Source organism: Aethina tumida, chromosome 1, assembly GCF_024364675.1.
Source record: "Aethina tumida isolate Nest 87 chromosome 1, icAetTumi1.1, whole genome shotgun sequence".
NCBI lineage: Eukaryota > Metazoa > Arthropoda > Insecta > Coleoptera > Nitidulidae > Aethina > Aethina tumida.
Genome location: NC_065435.1, coordinates 58,076,456 through 58,102,545, shown reverse-complemented (window position 1 = coordinate 58,102,545; position 26,090 = coordinate 58,076,456). Strand labels below are relative to the sequence as shown.

Genomic DNA, 26,090 nt, shown 5'->3' with positions numbered 1-26,090 from the left:
TCTTTTAAATTAATTATAAAAAAATTATAAAATTGATAATGAAATAGTTGATTTGGTACCTCATAATTTTTGCTTTTTTAATAAAAATTGAAGAAGTATAAATTACAAAACAAGAAAATTAGTATGATAAATGTTTGAATGTAATAGTAATCTATTACTAATGTAATGGTAATGTATGTAATATATACTATTTTATAATAGTAATCATGATCTAGTGTTTATCTTTCGTACTAATATTTCAAGAAAGTGTACAATTTATTATCCAATTTAGATATGTATACGTATGTATCACGCGTCATAATAATATAATTTTCTTTATGGAGGAAACGTGATAAAATTTTCATTGTTATAGCAAAAGATACAGAAACCTAATGGAGTTTTTAAATTCGCTGCTGTTAAAATGGTTGTTCGCCATAAACCCTCTAAAACACACACAAAAACTGGAATTATTGGTTTTGATATTTCCGTTTGACGGCATTCATAAAATTCCATCAAATTCATTAAAAACCATTAAACTTCGGATTAATTAATTACCTCGTGTGTTGCCCGCACCGTGAACGCATTGCGCCTGCCAAACTTGGCGAAGTGATTTTTCACATCGGACACGTTTGCAAACGCATTTTTCTGATAATCTTTCAATTTAAATTCATTAGGGGACACGCCTTGTTTTGATTTAATTGATTAATTCGTTGGAAAGTTAATTAGAAATAGGGTTTTACGCTATTTTATGTTTGTTGGCGTTACATAAACTTACTATTAGCTGAGATTTATCTGCGTTTGTGTCGTGCTAGTTCAAGTCTGAATGTCATTTCGTGTGTTATTCATATTCCGTTTTGTACCAGTAAGAGCGAAAATTGCACGGACACTTCGTTACTATTTTAAATTGAATGTTTTTCTTTAATGTCGCCTAAATTTTCGACGGCCCCGAACGGCTTCATTGAAGTCGGAAGTTGTCGAGGGCCCTAGCAGTTTAATAATGCAATTGTGCGGACAAATTCGTCCGGTAAATTTTTAAAAGGCTTCCTCTCACGAACTTTGGACGCTTCGTTGTCGCTCGTGTACACATTGTAGTCAATTTCCAGTCCAAATAAAGCAAATTTTAAAAGCAGCCAAGTGATAAATCACAATTTATTACACTTCGTGTGCGTATAATTACCATCGGTCGTGGTTGGCGACCGTGTAAATGTCGCATTTACCAAAGTAAATTTCAACGGGACATTCATTGGGCAATATATCACAACGGCCTGTATATTACGTTGTAAACAATCAATTTTCCAAAATTAGTTTCGACTTGAACGACTGACCCACACAGATGAGTTATGGGATCGAAACTTGTGCTTAATGTACCAACTTGTAACATTGTGTCCCATATACTACGTAAATTGCTGGTACTCACATAGTGATACGGTGACATTGCACACATAATTGGTCTGGCACATTTTTGACAAGCTGTATTTTTTGATTTCCACTTTTTTTTTTTAATATATGGCATATATTTTAGAAAAAAATATTCATTTTTAATTTTAAAGTTTAAATTTTAATAATAACATACCTTAAAAATTCATTCTAAGAGTGATAATTAAAAAATATTTATCAAAGTAATTTATAGGAATAGGAAATATAAATAGGAAATTTATATTACATAGGGAATATTCCACTATTGGATTATTAAATACAAAAAATAAGTTTTGATTGGATATTTTTTGAAAACTTGATTTTTTTCTAATAATTTAATAAGTAAGTAAATAAAAAAGTTATTTCAATATTTTAAAAATATGTATTCAAGCATATTTCAGAGACTATCAGAGATATCAAAGTAAAATTTACGACAATTGACGTTTAATAAAAGTTCTGTTTTTCCCATTCTAATTTGAAAATACACAAAACAACTAAAACAAACTAACCACTTAAATTATTTATAATAGCAACTAAAAATTAATCAAAGAACTTTTTAATACACTGTCTTAACAATTTCACATAAAAAATATTTTTCTTAATATGTATTAAAAACTAATCAAAGACTTTTTTAACACACTGTTGAGATACAGAATTTTGAAAGAACTGTATCTCAAGTACATTAAAACAACTTATGATAATTAAGTGATTATGTCAATTTCTCAATAAAAAAATATTTTTCTTAATATCTTAAAAATTAATCAAAGAATTTTATACACATTGTATTTCAAGTATTTTGAAACAAGTTTTGTAATAAAACTAATTTTATAAAAATAATCAAGTAAGAATGACAATTTTTCAATAAAAAAATATTTTTCTTAATATCTTCTAAAAATTAATCAAAGAATTTTGTAACACACTGTATTTCAAGTAGTTTTATAATAAAATAATCAAGTAATAATGATAATTTCTCAATAACAAAATATTTTTCTTAATATCTTCTAAAAATTAATCAAAGAGTTTTTTGGCACACTGTATATAAAAATATTTTGAAACAATTGTTAATACTAAATCTTATTTAATTAAAATAATCAATTAATAATGACAATTTCTTAATTAAAAAAATATTTTTCTTAATATTAATTTTGAAGAAAAATAAAATTTAGAAAATATTCAGTAGTATAAATTTTGTTATAACTAATTTTATTATTATTTTTTTATAAGTTTAAAAAGCAGAGTTTGTTCAAATATAATTATGGTGAATAAAAATGTTCAATTTGATTTAAAGCAAACTTGCTAAAATTTATTATTTACGTTATCAAACAGCTGTAAATTAATAATAAGCTTAAAATAAAGACTAAATTAGTCTACAACGTGTTGACATAGAAACCACGAACTGTTTCAATTAACATATATCACCAAGCAATCTTTAAATCACAGCCTCTTGACATTTATCTGGGCTAAGTTTAAATGGTACTCGAGTACCGCTCTCCGCATCTGATAAATCCTTTAGAAAACCCATCGAGTTAAATAACCACAAACAACAATAACCGGAGAAAGACGACGACCGTCATTTGCAATAATGTCGACGATTGAACTTGGGATTACATCGACTCATGCGTAACAATAAATTTCTTAATTAAATTAATTGTTCGACGCGAATTCGCGGACAGCCTGTGACGAAGCGGTTTCGCAATTGGACATTGGTCCAATTGTCGTGCGAAACTCGTATGGAAATTTCTCGTCTTACAAGTGTGCAACAGTAAAATATCATTTTGGTGGTTAAGATTAACATTTTTTGCTTTTAAGGTACAATTTACGAGTTGTACGGGGTGTCCTAAATTGGTTGTCTCTGCCAATTTGGGACACCTTGTACAAGCAATTAGTTTTACACGAAACTGTTTGCTATATTTCTTGGATTAACAATGCCTAGTTCAATATCACGTACAAATTGACAAGTGTACAAACCAATTATAACGTTGTACAGTACTTACTTTCTCATATTGATTTATTAACATAAACAAACAAGTTTCGCAATTCAACTCTGATAAATATTAATTACACCGTTTATGTTAAATTAATTGCGTCAAACAACCTAAATGTATTCGTCCATAAACGAATCCATATAACACTTCCATAATACACGGTTAATGATAATTCACCTGAATGCATTGCCAATTTAGATTAAATTTAATGCATACACCACAGCTTTTAAAACTGACTCATCGATTTCGCATGATATTATTAATGTACCGATTATTGAAATTCATTAAGGGGTCATTGTTTCAAAAGCTCTGTTTTCTGGGACTCGCATCATTTTAGCTCTCTCGGCGATTTAAGAGAAAACCGTCGACGCATGATGTGAAATAACTAAACGGGATTGCAGGAAAACCAAACAGCTCAATGACGAACTGAATTGCAACATCCCCCATCTGTACGTGAATGAAATATGTATTAAAATGTGAATGTGTCTGACAATGCTGTATGTATGTCGATAAATCATTTAGTTTTTCTGCTCATTGAAACATTGCCAATTTACGGTGACATGTTGCGTCGTGATATCTGATTATGTAACTGACAATTATTAAATTTAATTAGGTTGTACCTACATACCTACATTACAGCGTACATTAATAACTTTATTGAAAAAATTAAATGGGACAAAAAATGGAAAATTTTTAAATACATTGTATATACTATGCTACTATTTTTATAATAATAGGGCCCATTTAAGATGGAAACATATTCAAAACATAAATAAAATAAAATTTTCCGTATCTTTTATTGAATAAATAACACGGTTTACAAATGTTTATGACAAAATAAAATATAACATTTTTTGTGAATTGGCCCCTATTTAAAAATGAAAAATATTAAGTTTACAATGACAAATATGAAGATTTTTATTAATTTCACTCCATAAAAAAATGAGTAAACTGCTTAATGTTAACATACATTAAACGTACAGGCAAATGTATAAAACGTATAAATTCTCTATTGTAAAATTTAAACGTTTTATTTTTAGATTTATTGATGTAATAAAACTATCATACACATATAAAAAACTAAATTAAATTAAATTAACATCTTATCCATAATCTTTAAAGTAAATATTACGTTTAATGTTGATAATAGTGGTTTTAATTCAAATTTAAATTGCCTTGTCAGCATGTCGGTACATAAATAAAGAAAAATGAGATGTTTTAATATAAATTGCTTTGCGTGCCTTTAAATTTTCGTTTTAGATTATATTATCTTCCTTTCTAGATTTACGTTAAACATTCTGTGCTACCTAAAGTGTACAGATTTAAATATTAAAATTACCTTCTTTTTGTATATATATTTTATTTTCACTTTACAAATGTTATTTAAAAAAGAACATTTGAATTAGATTTTAAAATATGTATTAAATATTTTTGGATATTGTATATTTAATTATTAAATTAAATTGTCTTAGTCTTAGAAATAAAGAAAAATAATGAGTATACTTTTGTGAAGTTTTAATAGAAATTTATTTATGTGCTTTGAATTTTTTTTAATTTTATTTTCTTTCTTTGGTGCTATATTTATCTTACTAAACGCTCCCCAAAGTAAACTGCTTTGACATGTAATTTAAACGTTAAAAGTGTTATTTTAATTGTCTGTCTGTAAACAACAATTTCTGACGTTGTAAAATAAAATTCCTTCCTTTATGTTATTAGAAATATTATTCTTTCAAATATATATTTTTATGATGCAAATATAATTAATAATCTAATTTATTATCCATATCAAAATGTTGGAGAAATTTTTATATTTTTATGATCTTAATAACAAAACTCTAATTATATATTACTATTACCAAAACTTGTATTTAATCAGTATATATTTATGAATACTTAAATTTTTAAAGGTTTAACAAAAAACTATAAATAAAAAGCTCCAACTTGATTTTAGGAACAATTAAATAATATACTTACGTGTACAATAAGTAAATAAATATTTAGTATATTGTAAAAGTAAATAGTAAAGATATCAAAATATTGTAGTCTATGAGTATTTAATTAGTAACTATTTCTATCTATATTTCTAAAAATTTCTTTGTTTTTATTAAATATTTTTTAAAATTTATTTTAGTCCTGAGTGAATCCTAATGTAAACTACAAAACTACAATTTTATATTACTATTTTATTTATATTTATTTTAAATACAATAAAATTATATGTTTTCGTATACATAAAAATTTGTTAAACTACAGTGATAAAAAAGATTATTCCTATTATACCTTTTATAGAAATTTCTTTATTTTTGTTACAATTTTATTTTACTAATACAGATATTTAATCATTAAATATTTGTATTTAAATAAATGTTTCATATAAATAAGTAAATTATTATTAAAAAAATAAAGATTTTGTAAAAATTTGTTAATATTATATTTAAATCATAAATTTTAATATTTATCTTATATGTTAGTCAAACTCCATCATAACTAAATTAAAAAATACTACAATTTTATATTACTATTTTTATATTAATAATTACTAAATAAATAAGTGCTTAAAGATTTAGCATAACAATTTATTATTATTTTTTAATATAATATAATAATATATGTGAGATATAAATTCATCATTTAAACTACAAAACTACAATTTTATATTGATAAAATGTTGGTTAATTGTTTCAGTTTAAATAAAAAAAATATAAATTCATTTCACGTATTTTAATGCAGAGTATTGTGTCCCTAAACAAGCTTTAAACCATTTAAAACATTTCACACTCTAAATGTGAGAGAGATATTTATACAAGTTTTTTTTTTTAACTGGAAATCAGTGAAGACGTTGTTGTACGTTGTTGAACAGTAGCGAACATACAAAGTAAACTTTTTGATCCAGAACGTTGTAACGTGCGTTGAATAATTAATCTCTCCTTGGAGCTTCGTTTGCATGTGCATTAGAATAAAGTGGAGCTCGTAAAGCACAATGCGCTGTTTATTTTGAGCCGTTGCACTTCAAAACTTGAAAGTTGCAGCAGCAAGTTTCCAGCGTGCATCCGAGAATAGACGGCAGTCGATAATTAAATTTAAATGATGACGAAGCAGGTTCTGGAACGCGCCCCGAAGGAACTGAACGAAGAGCGTCGTGTTTGCCCCGCATCTCGTTCGCCATCGAAACATCGAAAACGTTCGAGTCGAGCGTGCAAACAACACCGACGGCTTTACGGGTTAGATATCGTAACGGCTCTCGATGAACGCTTTTCTCGCGAAATGCATCTCACTTGTGCCACCAAGAAGTTCGCGAAGGGCCCTAGAAGTGCACTTGAGCGGGCTCAACGCCGTATAGAGTTTCAGCACGGCGATAAGAGACAACGAGTGCATCGCCGTTCCCGGTGCTGTTGACCTGGTTCGCCCGTTCGCGAACAATGAACGACCGACAAAGTAACATTCGACCAATAAGAAACTGCACGGAAACTGTGGAATCGTTCCGAGAAAATAGGCCGGCCGCACGGCACTATGAAGTTGGTTCAAGTATAATCAACATTCCCTATTAAGACCCGATTAACTAAACGATTGTTTATGTTAACTCGTCAAATTGGAATGTGCCGAAGTTGCCGCAATTAAGTTGGGAATTGGCCGACGATTAATGCCCCCAAATTGATGGCATTAAAACAGGTGTCGTGCCCAACGTTGTGCACGCGTTTGAAGTTTACTGGGCCAGCGGAGTTGTTTGAACTCTTTGAGCGGATCGATACGCCAACAAAACTCTCTGTTCGATTTATATAATCACCAAATAATTGTCGTGTCACAACGATCCACACCATCGACATTCAAATTGTTTGACGTCAAAAAAATGTTATATTGATTAGTTTATGGTTTCTCTTCGTTCTGCTAGTCCGGCGCACGGGGTCAATCAACTCTGTGCGAACCTACGAGGATAATCCTGCTATAGTGCCGGTTCACTTTGGGAGGGTTTATCCCGTTTCTCGCGTGCCTTGACGCCGAACATTTATTGTGTCTCTATTCACGGCAAATTCGGGAGGGCATTTCCGATTTTACATGACCCCGCATTATTTTCCGGGCCTGGGACCAGAAATCCTTTTAAATGGTGCTTTTTAACCAATTTTAAGTTGGTCGAGGGTGTATTGTGTAAGGTATTTTCGGTTAAAGCCGATAAACTCTTTGTTACGGATTTCATGATTCGAATTTCAATGGAGGTTGAGGAAAGGAAGTATTACTTTTATCGTTTTTACTTCTCAGCGATTTCTACTTATACTTTTATGTATAATCTGTTTATTGAAATGGACTTAAAAGTACTCATTACGTATTATTATTAATGGTTTCTTTGAAATCAATTAATTTGAATACTATGCTTGTTAAATCAGTGTGTGGTATATTTTTGTCACAGTAATTATGTAATATAACGTTTTTATAGCCTCCATTAATAGAATTTCAATCTCAATTGAGAAAAGAATGTATTTTTATATTTTAGCCATAACTCTTTTATTTAATGGAAACTGTTAACATAATATTAATTTACTATTGTTGTTTTACATAGTATTTTAAAAATGAATATATTCTTATTCTATAAAATGTGACATATACTTTTCTGAATAGAACTGGACATAAATGTAGTAACTTAAATTTTTAATGATTAAATACATGTTATTTAATATAACATTAACTCTTTGTATAATATCCTTTTTATTTTATAATTTATGTCCGTGGCATAGACTCAACCATTTTCCGAATATATTACTATATTCTATAATCCTTCAATGTTCTTAAATTTCTGTGAGGAGTGCATTTAAATTTATAAAATTTTTATAATAAAGTTTGTTATAAACGTGATTCTCCATGTTTTCTATATAGTTGATGTCTAGAAATTGGAATAGTCGAGACAAAACATTTTTTTGTTGTTTGGTGTTTCAACCAATCCATCACGATTTTGGATTTGTGTTGAAATACATTTATTAAGAGCATCATTTCTTCAATATATGGAAGCAAATTGTTGTTTAATATAACCCTAGAGGATCTACACCAGAAGAATGGAAGTACTTCCATAACATAATTGAACCGTCATCATGTCTCATTGTGGGTGTAACAAACTTTTTGTGTAATTTTGACCCTGTAAGATGTTTAACATCATTTTTTCATAATTTAATTTTAAATTTAAATTTGTTACTAAAAACTACTCGACTCCACTGATCTGTGGTTCAATGAATGTGGTCCTAAGTAATTCAAAATTGAACTGAACTGGAAACAAGAATTTTTCATGTAGGCATAGGTTCCAACGATTTCCTCCAGGTTGGCTTTAATTTCAGTTGACGATAAGACGGATTGTTTTTTGAAACAAACAAGAAAAAGAAACATCTGATATACTGGTATCCAATTCAATGCTATAATTATGGCCATGACTGTATATTATATTAGATATTTGTCAGAATACTTTTATTACAGATTTCATTGCTAAATTAGTATAGTTTTGTAGTATAATTACTGAAATTATCTGAAAAATATCATTCTATATCAGAAAACGATTATTTCGAGTCAATTAATTTAAATATTATCATTATTGAAGAATTGTAGTATATATATTATGGTAGATTTTGTAAAACTGATAAACTCTGTTTTTATGGATTTCATTATTAGAATTTCTAACTCAATTGACCAAAGAAATTATTGCTTTTATCGTTTTTATGTTTCAAATATATATTCTTATACTTTTATAATATACTTGCGGAACCGAACTTAAAAAGTACCATTCTAAATCATTATCGAAGATATTTTTGAATAAATTAATTAAATAAACAATTTTATAAAGAGAATTTTAATGTAAACTGAGGAAAAAACAAGCAATATCTACAAATTTATTTACTGAAATGAGGTTATAAAGTACCATACCATATTATTGTTAAAGGATGTTTTGTAATGATGATAGATGAAGTGTTAGATTAACATAGACAATATATACTTATTTTATTCTAACTAACAATTTTATTCTAATACTAAAAAAGAATATCCATAAATTTTAAAAGAATATTTGCAGGAAATTATGAAATTTTATCACCAGCAGTATATCAATTACTGAAGGGTAAACTTGACAAATAGGAAAAGTTAATAACGTCATCAAAGCTTTTTTGCCTTTCATGTAATATTAATTCGTGCCAGTCCCACGTCTCCAGCAATCAAATTATCCACATAACAACATTGTATGTCCATGTGAATGTTAACTAGGGGGAAATTCATTCATTCATTCATTTACCCCGACCGATTTCGGGGCGCAGCGTTCCGCCGTCGGGCGGCGCACCGTGCATTGTTTTCGGGTCCGAGAATTATGACCGGAAACGGGGAAATGTCACGCACAGGACGCGAAGAATGCGCCACGCGGTTAACAAAACAAAAACGCTACAAATCGATTGCACGCCGATCCGACTGGATGGATGGCCCTTTCTCTCTCTCCCGCTAACGGGATTCGGATTTTTGTGTGATTGTTTTCTGCGTTTCGTGATGATCCTTTTGCATGTCACCGACAAATATTCGAACGCAGTGATTGATGCGATGAGACGTCGCCATTACTTGCGGGACCGCGATCGATTTCAGTACGCAACAATCAACACAAAGACACAGATTTCTGCTTTTCGTTTTGTTTGTGTGTCGTTGATCCCGTGAAAAGTTTTGCGGTCGGTTTTAATGAAAAACGAACGGGGCAGACGAGGAAGTGATGTTTCCAGTGCTGACTCCTTGATCAATTACATTATATCATGTCGGCATCGATTCGCATTCGCGTAATTGTACGGTGAGGATGGCCGAGAGGAGGTGGCCGACAACACAGAAGAAGTCGGGCAATTTGACGTTGTTGCAATTTACGACCGACCGTTTTGAAATGTGTACTCAGCTTCGACCATAAATCCGAATTAGAAAAAAATGAGGAACATTAGAGATTGCAATAACCAAGATTAAGTGGATCCAATAATTTCCTGTTTGTATCCATTCGGTTGTTTTTCATCTATCCACCAGGAGCAACATAAAAAAAAACCTTTGATATGTTTATGGTTTGGATTCGATGCAATTTTTTGATGAGACGTTTGTTCTTTGTGGTACTAAAAGACGGCCATAAAAGCATCAACGTACTGGGGGATCTTATCGTAACATCTCTATGACGATAATACTGATTTATTCGTATTTATAATTACGAATGTATTATAAAACAGTTTAATTATAATACATTTTCCCTGTAAATATCTTATCTGAATCTACAATGTAGGCGTGTCTGGCATAAAATTGGTGTATAAAGATGGTTGGTGGGGGAAAGATAGCAGTATTCATAAACTCACAAATTCTGTTGCATGTTTATATGCAATTTCCTGGAGTTATTCGGATCACAAAAAATGGGCCCGACCAATGTTTTACATAGATATTCAGTTGATAATTGGAGTTGCTCTTTATGATACAAAGTATCCTAATAAAATATTCGTGCATGAAATTTTCTGTCTTTTCTAATGCATATATTTGGATAATTACTGATTATGTAATTGTCTTTAATTTATAATATTCAATATACAAGTTTAAATATTTAAATTACTTATCTAAAAAATATCTAATAAGTATGTTTTAAACTAATCCTTATAGTTATCCCACCACACTTTTCTAATTTATATTTTCTTCACAACTTCGCAGTACAAAATGATTTGGACCAGGTTTTAATTAAATAAATAATAAACCAGTCAAAAAATCTGACATTTGTAATAAATTATATAGATGGATATCAATTTCTGTATATTTAAACCTATTAATTTATTATTTTTATAATGAGGTATATAAAAATATAATTTAAATAATTATTAGATTTTCAAATTATAAACAAGCTCATTAATAAAAAACAAATTATACTAAAAAATTAATAAAAACTATATTATGAACTTAAATAATGATTGCAAGTTAAATAAAACAAATAACATATGGAAATTTTATTTTTGAATAATAGTTTTTTATCCATATTTCTCTGTGATTAATATTAGAAAACAAATTTTTCTCTGATAAATAATATATAACTTTGAAACACAACCAATACACAGGTCGAGTATTCATAAAAAATGCTTATGCTAAACATTATACAGGGACAAACCTTTGGGTTCTATCACTGCTTGGCATCTTTTAGAATCTACCAGTCTCTGCAATATGTCAACAGTTTGTTGCCAATGCTCCTGTATGTTTTGCTTTTGATGTTTTTTGTTCGGATGCGACGGTATAATACTACATAAAAGAGCTCAATACTATTTAGATCGACGTACTGAGATGGCAATTCAATTACAGTTAAGTTTATCATCAGAAACCACTCTTTAATAATTTTATACGTGTGTTTGAAATCGTTGTCTTGTTGAAATAGCCAACGAAGTAACATCTCTTCCTCAACAAATGGAAACATGGTGTTTTCCAGTGTATGTTGTCGTATTGAAAACTATTCATTTTACACCCACTTGAATCAAGGGTCCAACTTCGAATGGAAAAAATCATCCCCAAACCATAATGCTTCCTCCACCATGTTTAACCGTAGGAATTTGGTGTAAAATAGTATCTTTGCCCCACTGGTTATCTCACAAATTTTCTACCATTCAACCTAAACAAATCAAATTTATTTTCGCCACTCCAAAGGACAGTGTTCCATTTTTTCTGAACCCATTACAAGTGGGATTTTGCAAAATGCCAAACAGGACGTTCTGTTTTTCTTTAATAGCAATGGTTTTTTAACTGCAATTCAGCCATGTAGTCTTGCTTTAATAAGGCGATTTCTCAGTGTTCTGCTACTAACTTCTAGATTAAACTGTGTCGTAATTTCCTCCGTAATTTGTCTTGATTTTTTGCTTTGTTTGATCTTTGAGGGAGAGCCTTTTTTTAATTGTATCCATCTTGGGAATGTTTTTTGTGTACATCCTGGCTTGCATCAATTTTCTACACCACCTTGAGTGCGGAATTTACACAATATCTTCGAAACATCACTCTGAAACCGACCGTTAAGAATGTTAAGAATTTAAATGCAAATAAAATAATATTTCAGACTCTTTCCAAGTCAAAAAACGTATCAGATAAAAAGACCTAAACAAAAAACGATCAGCGGTTATGCTGGCGTACCGGTCGATAAATACAAACTAACGAATTTGCTTAACACCATTAAAACAGATAAAAATTCCATCGGATAAAAATTCAGTTTTGAAAAATATTCCATATTTTTTGTACCACTAATACAAAAAAATCTTGATCAATCTTAACACAATTGTTACATTATATTATTTTTTTAATTGGGAATGAAAGAAATATATTGCTAAGAATAATTGGTTTAGAAAGAGTTCTGCTTTTGCTGATAGCCTTGTAACTCACCTGATAAACTAGAAAAGTTTTAATTGAAAACCGCAAACTGAACGAATTTCTGTTTAAAGAAAGCTTTCGATGTTGGTGTAATAAAGCAAATAAAAAGTTATGCCTATTAAGACGAGTTTCCTCGCTGATTAGTTTGCTAACCGTGAAAAATTATATAAGTCATTAATTCCATTTATTAATTCCAGAACGAAGTTATAACTGTATTTAATTATTTAAAGAACGATTTATACCCATCAATTAAGCTCGTTAAGAGATAATACTGAAATTCTAAATAAACCTGTATAACCTACCGGAGGAATTTAGTTGTTTGAATATCTGTAGTGGGAAAATCGAGAGATATCCTATAAATCCGTTGCGGAATATTGTGGATTCAACGCAATCCTGGCATAATTGTATACTCCGAAACGTGAGTCTATGCGCCGCGCTTTATATAGGTGTTACGGTTAGAAGTAGTTCTACGGCACGTTTCCTTGTAATTCCCCTAATCTTGTTGTATTAAAACACTGGCGCATTCACCATTCGGTCAATTTTTAATGTCAACATTTCAATGGTGACAAAGTGAATGGTCTGGTTATTAAAAAATGCATGCAAACAGTCGACACGAATCGCAAATGAATCGGGTGCTTTAAAATATTAATGGATTTAGCATGAACGTTTCTCATTTCCCACCGTTAAATTAAATTTTCATTGCCTTAAATAAGAGACGCTCACCATAATGGCGGGCTTTAATTAAATCTCTCGAACAATGTGATTTTGCGACGCGAGATAATAGTTTCTGGGATTTTATCACGTTACATTCGACAGTTGTGGCTTCTGACTGGCGATGGCTTTTTACGACGGGTTTCGATATTTGTTTATTCGTACGGCCGGTCACGCATTTGTGTTACGATCACCATTTTTGTTGTACCAACTACTTTTACTTTTTCAACAAAAGATCAGCAACAGTTTCAGTTGTTGGAATAATTGTTTGTTGTATTTTAGTGAACCATAACGTCTAGACGTTTATACACGTGCCTCGCCATCGAATGAATTATGCATTGTAGTCGACGTAAAAAAGCACAAAGGCCTGAATTAGTTACGCAAGATACATCAACAAGTGACGAGATGAATTGAAAAATCGATGGATCCAACGATACCCCGTAACTCTAACCTTGGTAACACGAGCTGTCGTCGTCTAAAATAAAGTTATCGCCAGGTCTCATATTTCGCATGATAAATATTAAGAAAATTGATTGAATCGAAGTTATTTTTATCCCCCTCTCGTTATTTCTCGTAAACGTGGGTTATTACATTTAAGTTTTGTTCTACAGATCAACCAACTGCATGTTATCTGGTCAATTCCAAGTAAAGCTCGTGTTAAATACATTCTAAACGATTGTTATGTGAAATATGTGGTCGATTGTGGGCAGCACAAAAATGGGCATATCCTTTAATGGATGTTGAACAAATGGGCTGGCTCGCCAGTAGGTGTCAACCCGACTGATTATAGCTACATATTTCGATCAAATATTTGATTTACGCGTTCGAATATACAGTTTTGTATGCAAGATTTATTCTCAAATGGTTGGAAACGTCAGAAATTACATATCATCAGAACTGATATAAACAAAGTTGTTACATTAGTTTTAATTTCAATTTTTTGTGCCACATTTCGACATCATCGCTTTAAAATAAAGTCCATATTTTCACTTCTTATCATCGTGATGAATTTAGTTTTTATTGAAATGAATGCAAATATCGAACTTCCATTTTTGTTGGCACATAAAGATATCGACATTAATCAATGGGCTTCTGTTAATTCAGCGATTAGAAAGGCACGAATCCAACAGAGCCGTAGTCTCAATAATTTAAAGATGTCAGCGTTTCTGATATAATAAAATCATGTCACGATAAAATTATACAGAGACACGGGCTGAATCGGTGGGAAGAGTAGAGTTTATCGCAGAGAAGACCATTATATGCCTAATAAATACTGGTTTCTTTATTGCTTAAAAGTGAAGTAAAAGACTCGGTCTATAAAGCATTGTTTGCCAAACCTGTTAACATTGTTGTTAAGTGCACAATTCATCGTTCTTCACACCTTGGTCTCGTAGGCACAACATCTCCATTAACGATAAATATTACGGCCGTTTGTGTAATCCGAAACCAGAAAATCCTGTCGCCAACATAATGAAATTGCTACCAACTTGTATTGGTACTCATAGCTTCTACTTTTGCGGTAACGGTGCATTTTAGAAGCGATAGTTTAAGTTTAAAAAAATGTATGGTGGACGTCAAGAATAATATTTATGGTTAATAAATTAATGCGTTCATAGATAAATTTAATTTTCTCATATAACAATTATTTAGGTTAATTATAATTATTCCCAATTCGTTATCCTATAACATTATCGACATTGCAACGAGCAATTTTCGTAAATTGTCTGAGAACTGTATTTATTAAGGTTAATTGAATCGGTAGCGACTATTAAAGTATAACTGCTTCACATATGATCATAATTTAGTTATATTTAGATAAATGCACTTAATTGGTCTATCGATAACGATCATTGCGTGAAGCCAATGCGATTATAATACGTGACGCAGAGAAAATTGATTGATAACTTTGGAATGTTTTATACATAAATGTTTTCATTAAATAATAAAATATATTATAAATAAATATTAACAGCAAAATATTTCTGTACTTGTATAGCAGGATAATTTTTTTACAAATCAAAAATAGACTTTCAAATTTTAATTTATAAAATACTTTTATTGCAGGTGCCACAAGGGAAATAGGAACGGCTTTGACACGAATATGCCTCAGGCATAAAGCAGTAGAATCCAGAATGAAAACGTTTACTAGGTAAGTCACACATAAATTTTCTAAATCACAAAATAACATTAGAGAAATCATTAATTTTTTATCCTTTCAGTACAATAATGGAGTGTCTAATTATACCACTTCAAGAAAAACTGGAAGACTGGAAGAAAACCGTTCTAAATCTAGACAAAGACCATGCAAAAGGTAACAACTAATAAGTAAGCATACAAGAAGATCACTTAAAATATTGTGTTTAGATTACAAAAGGGCCAGAGCGGAATTGAAGAAACGATCGACCGACACATTACGACTGCAGAAGAAGATACGCAAAGGAGCAGGAGGAGACCTACAGAAACGGTTCGAATGCGGCTTGCAAGACGTAACCGAGCGAAGACAACTACTGGAGGAAACAGAAAAACATGCTGTCAGAGCAGCCCTGTTGGAAGAACGCAGCAGATTCTGCACATTCGTTGGTTTCTTGAAACCCGTCGTCGTAAGTCCTTGAAATATCTTTTTTAAAACAATTTCCACTAACATGTTCATCAAACAGGATGAAGAGGTAGCCATGTTGACGGAAATGGGACACCTACAGGAGGCTGTACAACAATTGGAAAAACACACTGCCGATCCTAGCGTCCTTCCCCCAGCTTCGGAACAGGTGATCGCTGACTTGAAGAGTTCGGATAGCGGATGGTCGTTCCAGACCCCACCATCGTCGCCCTCCAGTTTAGGCTCCAGAAAATCGTCAATGTGTTCGATCAGTTCCTTGAACAGCTCATCTTCGGGAAGCTCCAAGAGCCACCACTCTCCAAGCCATCCCCATTGGCAAAGATCCCTGTCACAGGTAAACTGATGTTAATGATTTGAATTTGTCCTTTGGATGATTATATTCATTATTTTTATTTTTTAATTAATTTTGTTTAATTATTTATTCAAGTTATTAATTTTATAGTCTATTTATAATTTTTTTTTTATTTGACACTAGCTTTTTATGATTTACTTTATGATTTTTCTATGTTTTTGTTTTCTTGGATGTAGCCTGTAGGTCGTAGTGGTACAATAAGATACATGTCGGTATCTAGCCAAGATTCTGGATTTACATCCCAAGACACACTTTATCCCAGACCTCCCTCCTCATTCAGCATTGCACAGGTAAGTTTTAAACACAAAACAAATACAAACAACTAACCAAAACAAAACCTACAACATTTAATTTAGTCCTAACGCCTAACCGACAATGGAACTTTTTTAGATTTATTTTTTATTTTTTTATTGTACGACTTAAATTCATTGATAACTTAAACATCTTTAATATGTGTAGGTATCGAATATGTCCGAGCACAGCACAAACAGCAGTAGCTCGAGTACACCTTGTACTCCATTCCCCGCCGCAGCTGTACCCACATCAACTTCAACCTGGCCGAATTTGCAAGAAACCATCCAATTCGAGAGGGCCGCCACGGCCATCATCAGCGACAGACCACACACCATCTCGTCAGGTACTTAAGTCACCAATTGTCAAATAACATTTTTAATATCAAACTTATTTCATTCAGCATATGAGAAAGGACATTCTCGTCCACCGTTGACTGTGTACACATTCCAAGCGCCAGATCAAAGTCTGTCTCAGCCAGCCAGTCCAGTCACTTCGGTCACTCCTACGGATACGTCCAAAACTATCCCGCCACGCAGTCCAGCGCCTTCTGTCAAGAGTCTTCAAGTCAAACCACCACTTCCAACGGTATAATGACTGTCACTTATAATGACTTATTAATATTTTACGTGTTATTCGTTGTTACAGAGATGTTCTTCCTTGGAACGGCCAAATGGTCCAAATGTACCTGCCAAGACCATAGCCGGTATGCAAGGTGTCAGGGTACTACCCCCAACCACTGCCGATCAGACGGCCCTAAAGAAACCTTCTCCACTTCCAGCTCATTTATCCAAAAGAGGTGACATTATTTTTAAGGTAAACTATCTTTTGAAAATTAATTAATATTATTTTTCAGACACGCCACAACCAACTTACGTAAATATGCACGAATTGGCTAGTATGGCTGCCACCAAAGCCCAGGAGAAACCTTCGTTTCCTCCACCACCAGCGGAATTCAACAGCCCGCCATCTAACGAAAAGGTAGAATTTGTGCTTTCAAATTTTTCGAATCTAACTGTTCTTTTGTGGAATTTTTTAGACGCCAAATGAAGGTGAAAAAGACGGTAGCACCAGCGAGAGCTCCTTGGAATCGTCCAGCGGTTACGGCAGTCAAACCACATTTACTCCTGAGGATGTAGCGCATTCTGATGGTTCGTTTTCTTAAGTTTGGATTGCTTTTGCATGCAAATTTGATTATTTTTTGGAAAATCAATTAAATATTCCTGCATGACTTTTACCATAACTGTTTTGTTGTTTATTTTATATTATACACCATACTTCATTCATAATCGTTAATCTATTTGTGCTGTTGACAAAAATTGAGTTTAGTATGTACCGGGTGTTGACTACAAACAACTTAATATTTGTCAACACAAGTTTTATATGACTAACAGATGAATCTTCCCCAAAAAGTAGAAATAGTTTTATCATATTCCAATTACACACAGGTGGCTTTAAGAACTTTTTTTGGGAAGGGTTTTGTTTATACCTATAATGTTTAAAGCATGCAGTGTGCTCATTAGAGTGTGTTTAGATGTTAACGATACGGCTAGCAAGTATTGCACGCTACCCCGCAACAGCGATCTTCTTAACGCGGCGAGGAGACGACCTCTCTCCATGACAGGTAAATTAGATTAGCAATAGATTTCGGCGAAACAAACACTACATTGTGTTATTAAAATATTAATTTTTAAACAATGCCAAAATGAAGTAATGTAGACATTGTTTATTTGTTCGTACAGCTTTTTCCTAATTTGGAAACATCTGTATAATTTGTTATTAAATTCGAATATTAAAATAGTTGAATTTAATAAGTGTTTAGTGTAATGTAGTCATCAAATCACCTCATTAAAATTTCAGTGCATGCTTGTTTTGACGAATTGGTTTAATACTTATAAGTGTTTTGATGTTTTTATATTAGAACTTAAATTGTATCATAATTTATGCTTTCAAACAACAAATATTCTTAAATTTTTATTTAGGATGTATAGTTTTCGAAATAATTAATTTATTTACCTTATCAGAAAAGGGCAATGTTTTACTTCATTCCATGAAACGAAACGAGAATGAAAAGAGTAAAAAAAAATTAGTTTTAATTTTCTAGTCTAAAAATATTTAAATGGCCCACAACAAAATTAAGCTTTCAAATATTCATGTTTAATTTCATTTCTTTTATATTGTATTTGTAAATCTCATAATCCAACAAAATAATTAGAACATTAGTTAATATTTCAATGTTTTAGCTATGTGTGGAGGAACAATGAGGAATACTTTGCTGCGCAGAGGATCAATGCAGACCAACAAGCCACCACCGCCTATTCGCAGGACCTCTTCGATCACCAACACCAACACAATCGGGCAAATCACTTCGATGGGCAGCATGGAGAATCTGCCACCACCACCCGCTTTTCTTTTAGAACCTAACCAGAATAATCAGCAAGGTAAACATGGCATGGGTAAGTCGTGCATTCATATGTACTGGCTTTCTTTATGCTATTCTTTTATTTATACTGTTTTAAGCAGTTTATTCTTTGCTAATTAGTTTTAAATTTTAAAAACATATATTTAAATGTCGGTTTTATGTTCTTTTGTATAATTTTTTTCTCCTTAAAAATAGTATAGACAGTTTTTAAAAATACCTAATTATCCATTACGTAAGTCATTTATACGATCGAATTTATATGTCAAACTGGTAAATTAATATATGATACGAAGAGATGAAATGCAATTTCAATCGTTCAGCAGGAGTGAACGTCGCAGAAACGGTCAAAGCTCTGACCGAGCTGCGACACACGCCCGCCAGCCCGAATTCGATACGGCGCATGAGCGCCTCATCACAATCCCTGTTCCAATCTGCGACCAACGCCAACACTGCTACACAGCAGCAACCAATGCTGAGCACGTTCCAGGCGGCTCAGGCCGCCAACCAGAAGCTGTCGTACGTGTCGCAGTCGGGCGGCGTGGTCTACGCCCAGCCGTCGCAGATTATGGGCGGCAGTCCGAACGCCGTGCGCCGCATCAACCACTTCCGTTCGCAGAGTGCCGAACGGAAAGCGGAAGGTAAGACGAGTGGCGGTCGGATGAACGATTTTTTTTCTGGTTTGGTTTACTTTTGGCGTTTTGCATGCAGGTTTTTTCTTGATATGGTATTACGCATATAAAACGATTATTGATTTTGCATGACCTTTTTTTGGAAATTAAAGACATTTTGAAAAGTATATATATATATATATATATATATATATATATATATATATATATATAATTTTAATTGAAATAAAAATTAAACTATATACAATTGATGCAGAAGAACGATTGAAATTTGATATTTATTTTTTATGTTTCATTTATTTAATTGATTGATAATGGTGTGACTTGATTCATCAGTTTATCATCGTACAGTTATTAATACATTTTCTCGTAGGACCCGGAGGTGTGTCTTCCAGTTTCATTGCTTCTCTCAGCGCCAAATTGGTGCCGAGCATGAGTCCAAGAAGTTCTCGACGACACTCTGAGGACGTCGTACAGATCCACGAGGCCGCACTGATCCAACAAGCTAACAAAAAGGGTCCTGGTCAGAGTTTCCTGGACTCGCTTAATGCCAAACTCAACCAGCAACATATCGGTGGTAATTCGCCTCCAGCTCAATTGAAGGCCAACAAGATCCGTCAGATTATCAATAGCAAAGCACAGGTATGGAAATTGAAAGTTCTTCCTCTATACGTAAATTTTTGAATTAAGGCTCAATTTATAATGTAAGATTCCTATCAGACATTCTATGTAAAATGAAAAAGTCCGTTAAGTCAATGAAGTTATAATGTTTTGAAGTGATTGAATTCTGTTATTCACTCTATAATACTTTTACAGAATTTTAGCTATGATGAGATGTTTTAAGGTGAGAAGCTATTTTTTACTTTTCTAACCATGTGTGAGGCTTTGTTATGAAAACATAATGTTATTGGATGGTCAAATTTTCTGTTTATTCATTTAAGTGCAGAATAATGAATAATCATTTATATAATTTGTATCAGCTATGAATTTGTTTAAGAATATATTTAACTAACATGTGTTGGGTTTGAAATAGAATTTATTTCTCTTCTAAAATGCATTTCTTCTTGTCATTCTAGCCGGATCCGAAGGTCTGTCACGAATCTCTCATGGATCAAATTAAAAGAGGAGCCACCCTAAAAAGAGCCAAATTTGTCAACGACCGATCAGCACCGAAGATTTACTAACCGAGTCCAAATTAAATGTGAATTGTTTGCAAGCATTCGAGCTCATGGCTCTTCGGAAAACTTTACACGAACATAAATCTCCTGTAAATTAGGTTAGTCTATGTATAAATTGTTATTCATTTTAATTATATACCCAGTTAAGTACTAGTTGTTGAATAGGAAACTCTTTTTAACATATCTTTAATGGTTTATCACATATTCCAATTTGTATTAAGTGCCTAGATAACTCATGTAATCATCACATCAACGCCGCTTTTATTGGATATTAACGCGACTGATTTAAAATATATTAGGGATATTCATTGAATGTATAGTTAACGTATTATAAATCATACAATACAAGTTCAACGCAATAAGATCTATTCTATAGTAAAACAATGCTAACAATAAAACCAAAATTAATTCACGATTAGATAAATGTAGTTTCCTATTTCATAACTGCAGTGTCTCTGTATCGAACAAAGCAATTAGTATTGGAAAGAGTTCAATTATATTTGTAGTATGCTGTATTATTGACGTCCATTATTATACGAATCTTGACTGAATTATTTTTATATTGCATAGTCAAAAATAGTATTATTCTATAGGACTGAAATTATGTGTAAAACTCTTGTTTCATATTAATTTATTTTTATATTTCTCTTGTAGAAAATCATAAAGTAACTCTCTTTTTTTTAATAACCGACTTTGTGATTTTTTGTTGTATTTTGTTGTAACTTTATAGTTTAATTTTTCATGTAAATATCTATATTGATATGTCCTTGCTTCGCATTAAAATATGTTTAATGTTAGCCTGCTGTAAATACAGATAAGATTTAATAAAAAAACATTAATATATGATGTGTAACTGCGTTTAGGGGCAAAGTAGAGCACAAATATAGTTTTTGTCTATTTATGTTAGCAATTAATAATTTTAAAGGTACACTGTCTGACATTTATAGGACGTCTTAAACATATTACAACCTTGTTAGTATTGTTTATTGTTTGTAGACTCTGCCAAACATTATTTTGTCAGTCAGTGTTGTAGTTTTTTATTTGGTTTTGTGAATTTAACTACTTAGTTTACATTGGAAAATTTAGATGTAAGAGAATATTGTATCTTCACTGTATATATCTAATATTTAATCATTATTTCATATTCATAATCTTTGTAATATTCATGTTAAAAGTGATATCATTTACTTATAAATATAAATGGTTTTAAGCAGTTTGCTTAATATTTGTGTTGTGTATGAAGAGAAATAAAATTGTAAAAACAAAGTGTTTTTCTTTTTCCTGGATAATTTACAATATAGGAAAACTAATTTACGAAATCATTTATTCGAACTGAATCACCACGCACCATGTGAGGTATCATTGATTTTGATTATTTAACTTTAAGACAAGAACTTGGCTTAGTCTGTCTCTAGTTAAAACTAAATTCAACTGATAAATAGATTTCAAAACTTGTTTGAACTTTCTTGATAGATATGATGTGAAAGAAGTAACTTACAAATCATAACATCTCAACAGTCAAATTAACAAGATTTTATCAATATTTGTTATTGAATTACAAAGGATATTGCTCATCAATTTTGAGTACTATAATGATAGACAAAGTGTTTATAAAATAGGTTGTTAAAATTTGAGAGCAGGTCAAGTCAAACAAAGAAGAAAATCTACATAGTTTTTTTGTAGTTTCTTTGATCCTCAAATTTGAATAATTGTTTTTTCTCATATTTCCGTAACATGTCCAATCGTTTTTAAATGTGTATTATCCTAAAATACATACCCATAATCCAGTGTCATAAATTTTTGCAAAGTAATACAGTGACTTAGATTTTAGGGGATTGTCATTTTTCTCACTCTACTATATATACTACTGAATATTTTTTAAAACAACAACAAACAACTTTCCATATTCTTTGCACAATTTAGGAAAAAAAGGTAAACCATTTAATTTTGATTATTTTAACTGTTTTTGAGATATTTTAGTTTTAATGTTTGAACAATAATATAAATAATAATGAAATGTTAACATATTAAATACCTATATAGTTTATTATATTTTTATTACTTTAAACAAATATAATTAAGAATTAAAAAAAAATTGTAATCTAATATTTTTTTCTTATAAACAATCACGCTTTTTTATAATATCTAACTTTAATAGTACTTTCATCAAAGTATTTGTTGAATTTTTTCCATCCATACCGTTTTGAAGGATCTTTTTTACTATTGGCTGGGTTCAAATTAGGCATTAGACCTGCAAAGAGAAGTCAGTAATATTGAACATAATATAGTAAGCATAACATACCTGCTTTTTGTGCCATTGTCACTAAGCTCGATACTTTCCTTTGCTGCATATTACATAGTCCTGTGATTCTCTTAGGTAACATACATCCATCTGATCTGACAAACTGACTTAAAATAAGCACATCAGTGTGCTTTACTTCCAATCCCAGAGCGCATAATGGACAGACATTAGAATTTGAATTTTTAATTAAATAAGGTTCCCTTGGTGATGGGACAATATCGGCAGAGATAACCAATGTTTTACCCTCTTGAACTTCATTAACTAAAATGGTGTTATATCTTCAACAATTCTGAAATCAATTATAACGTATTAATACTTACTTTGTTTTAAATTAAGCTGTGCACTCAAAGATATGGCACGACTCGCATTTTGTGCAGATTTTATATTCGGTGCGTGTCTTATTATTCTCAGCAGAGAATTCATTTTAATAATTTATATTAAGAATAAAATGTCAAATAGGTTATACGTTCTAACTTAGAACATAACCTTAAATTTGCAATCATTTCTTCTTCTTCTTCTTACGCCAAAAATTGAAAGTTTTATGTAATTTTTATTTCAATGATTGTGAAACGGATAAATAACAATCAGAAGTCAAAAGTGCTTGAAATACTATAAAAGATATATTTTGAAGTAATTACCATAAACTAAACGCATATTGTACTGACTTCTTTACAAACGTATAATTATGTTTATTTATCTTTTTTTATTCGAATTTCATAAAAAGTTATATTAATAATCACAACATATATGTATATACAATCAAGAATATCAAGTATCAATTTTAATTCACAAAAGATTAATATATCTAACTTTTTAATAATTTATTTATATTACAGACCTATGATCATGTTCACCTCATTTTGTTATCTACTGCTGTTTCATGGAAATTTCTATACCACCACAGAATACACAAAAAATAAAAAACAATACATTATCTTGACACAAATATATATTTATAAATTACTATTGTCCAATTTAACTTGTATTTCCTCAGTCAAAGTTTTATTTAACTCTGAATCATTTAAATCAGTCTCTATTGTTTCAATTTTGGTCAAATGAGTTTGAACCATTGAATGAAAAGGGCTAGCCTCATATGACTTATGGTTCTTCATTTCCCTGCAAATATATTTATATTTAAAACATTATTGTGCAGTGATGTGATTGTATAAATTTACCTGAAAACCCCTAAAACCTGTTGAGGATCTAGTTCACAAAAAGTAGTCATTATATCAATGTTGTTAAAATAAGTTGAATGTTGTAATTTGGGAAGTAGAATATTTAAACCTGAACCAGGAACCCACTTTCTACAAACATAAGTATTAGATATATGTAAGAATACAAGTTAAATTCATGATTTACTCTACTGTTGGAAGTATCCGCTTTTTTCCTCTGTGAAAGAAAGTCTGAGCAAAATAATATAGTGGTAACAGATCTTCAATAGGCACTGGTATATCTTTCTTAAATTCGATTTTAACTAAATACATAAAATTTGAATCTACTTGATCCCCCTATAAAAAAGAAGTTCATTTGTGTATAAAATCCCAAAAACTCACTATACTTACTCTTTTTGTTCCAGTACTCTTTTTAGACTCCCAGGGTAAGAACACTTCTTTAGGGTATTTATTAATTAGTTTATAATCAAAAAACAAATTAAACAACACTGAAGACCACTTGTAAGTAATTAACTTTTCTTGAGGCATTGCTGTTAAAACCTTAAACCAAACATGAAATATTTCTATTAATTATAAAATTTATAACACTCACATGGTAGTCCTTTGGCCTCATTATTGCAAACAGTTTGATTCTTCCATGTGATATTATATCAGCTTGTAGTGGTAAAATTTTCATAAGGTATCTTAAAAAATTAATCTTGGACATAGGGCCAATAATGGTCATGCACGGATCTAAAGATAAGATCTAAGCTTAAAATAAATCTTACTTCTAATTGATTTAAATACCATCAGACCAATTTTTCTTGGGCACATTTTTTAAAAGCATATCAACTCTGTTATAATGATCCATTTTATCCAACCATGCATACCTATCTAACAAATACAGATCTTTCGTAAAAATTTCCACCCTACCAGGGTATTTAGTATCAAAATCCTATAAATAAATAATTAACTTTTAAATATTTTAAAAGTATTAGATATAAGTACTTTAAGCATTTCCCTAAACTCAGGACAGGATTCATACATTCTAACTAGAGGTACACCATTTTCTAATAATTCAGCTGATATAAAACCTAAACCTGGATTTGTTTCACATATCACTTGATTTTTTACATCTTTCACTTCAGGTAGAACAATTTGTGCGATTTCCTTTGCCACCTTTGAGCACATTAAATATATGTTATCAGGCAAAGTTTTGCGTTTACTTTCGAGATATTTTTTTGGTATATACTGTTTAATATTGTCAATTTCTGGGTGTCTATTAAAGAAATGTTTCATTTTCATTCCATGACTTTGTTTGACAAAGCTTTTTTTCTTCTCTGGTGGATTCTCTGAAGTGGTACATAATAATTTATATGATGGTGAGAATTTAACTCTACAAGTAAACTTTTGTAGATTCATTTAACTATTTAATTTTAATTTAAAAATATGTGGTTATAAATTTGGGAGAATATCTTTGGTTATGTTCATCGCTCATGGATCAGCGACATCCAAACAGAAAAGTTTAAAGAATTTACGATGTTAGAACGTGACGTAATAAAATTTATTTAATAGTAGATTACTATTCTATCACATATATAATAATTTAATAATTATAAATAAGTTATAAAATTTATAGGAAAATTATATATAGATCAAACTTTGAAGATTATTATAAAATATTTGTATAATTTTGA

The 26,090-nt window shown here is 31.0% G+C and overlaps 3 protein-coding genes across 10 annotated transcripts in view; 1 reads left to right on the top strand and 2 right to left on the bottom strand.

Moving 5' to 3' along the window:
• The window catches only part of LOC109597373 (protein MTSS 1), a 78,644-nt gene extending 56,441 nt beyond the window's left edge, over window positions 1-22,203 (top strand). Inside the window, exons 4-18 of one of the 8 annotated variants that reach the window (XM_049961921.1) lie at window positions 15,516-15,600; window positions 15,671-15,762; window positions 15,816-16,051; window positions 16,109-16,402; window positions 16,597-16,710; window positions 16,880-17,057; window positions 17,115-17,299; window positions 17,360-17,510; window positions 17,568-17,692; window positions 17,751-17,862; window positions 18,246-18,335; window positions 18,955-19,152; window positions 19,457-19,771; window positions 20,136-20,404; window positions 20,839-22,203. In XM_049961921.1, the coding sequence (XP_049817878.1) occupies window positions 15,516-15,600; window positions 15,671-15,762; window positions 15,816-16,051; window positions 16,109-16,402; window positions 16,597-16,710; window positions 16,880-17,057; window positions 17,115-17,299; window positions 17,360-17,510; window positions 17,568-17,692; window positions 17,751-17,862; window positions 18,246-18,335; window positions 18,955-19,152; window positions 19,457-19,771; window positions 20,136-20,404; window positions 20,839-20,946 (2,552 nt within the window). In that variant the 3' untranslated portion in view covers window positions 20,947-22,203. Of the gene's footprint in view, window positions 1-15,515; window positions 15,601-15,670; window positions 15,763-15,815; window positions 16,052-16,108; window positions 16,403-16,596; window positions 16,711-16,879; window positions 17,058-17,114; window positions 17,300-17,359; window positions 17,511-17,567; window positions 17,693-17,750; window positions 17,863-18,245; window positions 18,336-18,954; window positions 19,168-19,453; window positions 19,772-20,135; window positions 20,405-20,838 lie in introns of all 8 variants that reach the window. The other 7 variants (XM_049961920.1, XM_049961919.1, XM_049961918.1 and 4 more) reach the window with 7 other exon arrangements.
• A 777-nt stretch (window positions 22,204-22,980) lies between these two features.
• Window positions 22,981-23,747, bottom strand: LOC109597363 (28S ribosomal protein S18a, mitochondrial). The gene is made up of 3 exons (XM_020013025.2): window positions 23,563-23,747; window positions 23,243-23,503; window positions 22,981-23,191 (listed from the first exon to the last, which is right to left on the bottom strand). The coding sequence occupies exons 1-3, from the start codon at window positions 23,663-23,665 to the stop codon at window positions 23,067-23,069; spliced, it is 489 nt and encodes a 162-aa protein (XP_019868584.1). The 5' UTR covers window positions 23,666-23,747; the 3' UTR covers window positions 22,981-23,066.
• A 426-nt stretch (window positions 23,748-24,173) lies between these two features.
• LOC109597359 (dimethyladenosine transferase 2, mitochondrial) lies at window positions 24,174-25,867 on the bottom strand. The gene is made up of 7 exons (XM_020013020.2): window positions 25,402-25,867; window positions 25,201-25,348; window positions 25,007-25,146; window positions 24,805-24,954; window positions 24,602-24,750; window positions 24,418-24,546; window positions 24,174-24,358 (listed from the first exon to the last, which is right to left on the bottom strand). Exons 1-7 carry the CDS (start codon window positions 25,813-25,815, stop codon window positions 24,196-24,198), a joined length of 1,293 nt encoding a protein of 430 aa, XP_019868579.2. The 5' UTR covers window positions 25,816-25,867; the 3' UTR covers window positions 24,174-24,195.
• Window positions 25,868-26,090: the final 223 nt, after the last annotated feature.

Bases quoted from the DNA above. Each gene is read 5' to 3' on its own strand.
- LOC109597363 (XM_020013025.2), bottom strand. From the start codon at position 23,665: ATGAATTCTCTGCTGAGAATAATAAGACACGCACCGAATATAAAATCT. The intron at 23,504-23,562 runs GTAAGTATTAAT...ACACCATTTTAG, and splicing joins ACAGCTTAATTTAAAACAAA to TTAATGAAGTTCAAGAGGGT. The intron at 23,192-23,242 runs GTATGTTATGCT...TTCTCTTTGCAG, and splicing joins GACAATGGCACAAAAAGCAG to GTCTAATGCCTAATTTGAAC.
- LOC109597359 (XM_020013020.2), bottom strand. From the start codon at position 25,815: ATGAATCTACAAAAGTTTACTTGTAGAGTTAAATTCTCACCATCATAT. The intron at 24,751-24,804 runs GTAAGTATAGTG...TCTTTTTTATAG, and splicing joins AGAGTACTGGAACAAAAAGA to GGGGATCAAGTAGATTCAAA. The intron at 24,359-24,417 runs GTAAATTTATAC...ATATATTTGCAG, and splicing joins CAGGTTTTAGGGGTTTTCAG to GGAAATGAAGAACCATAAGT.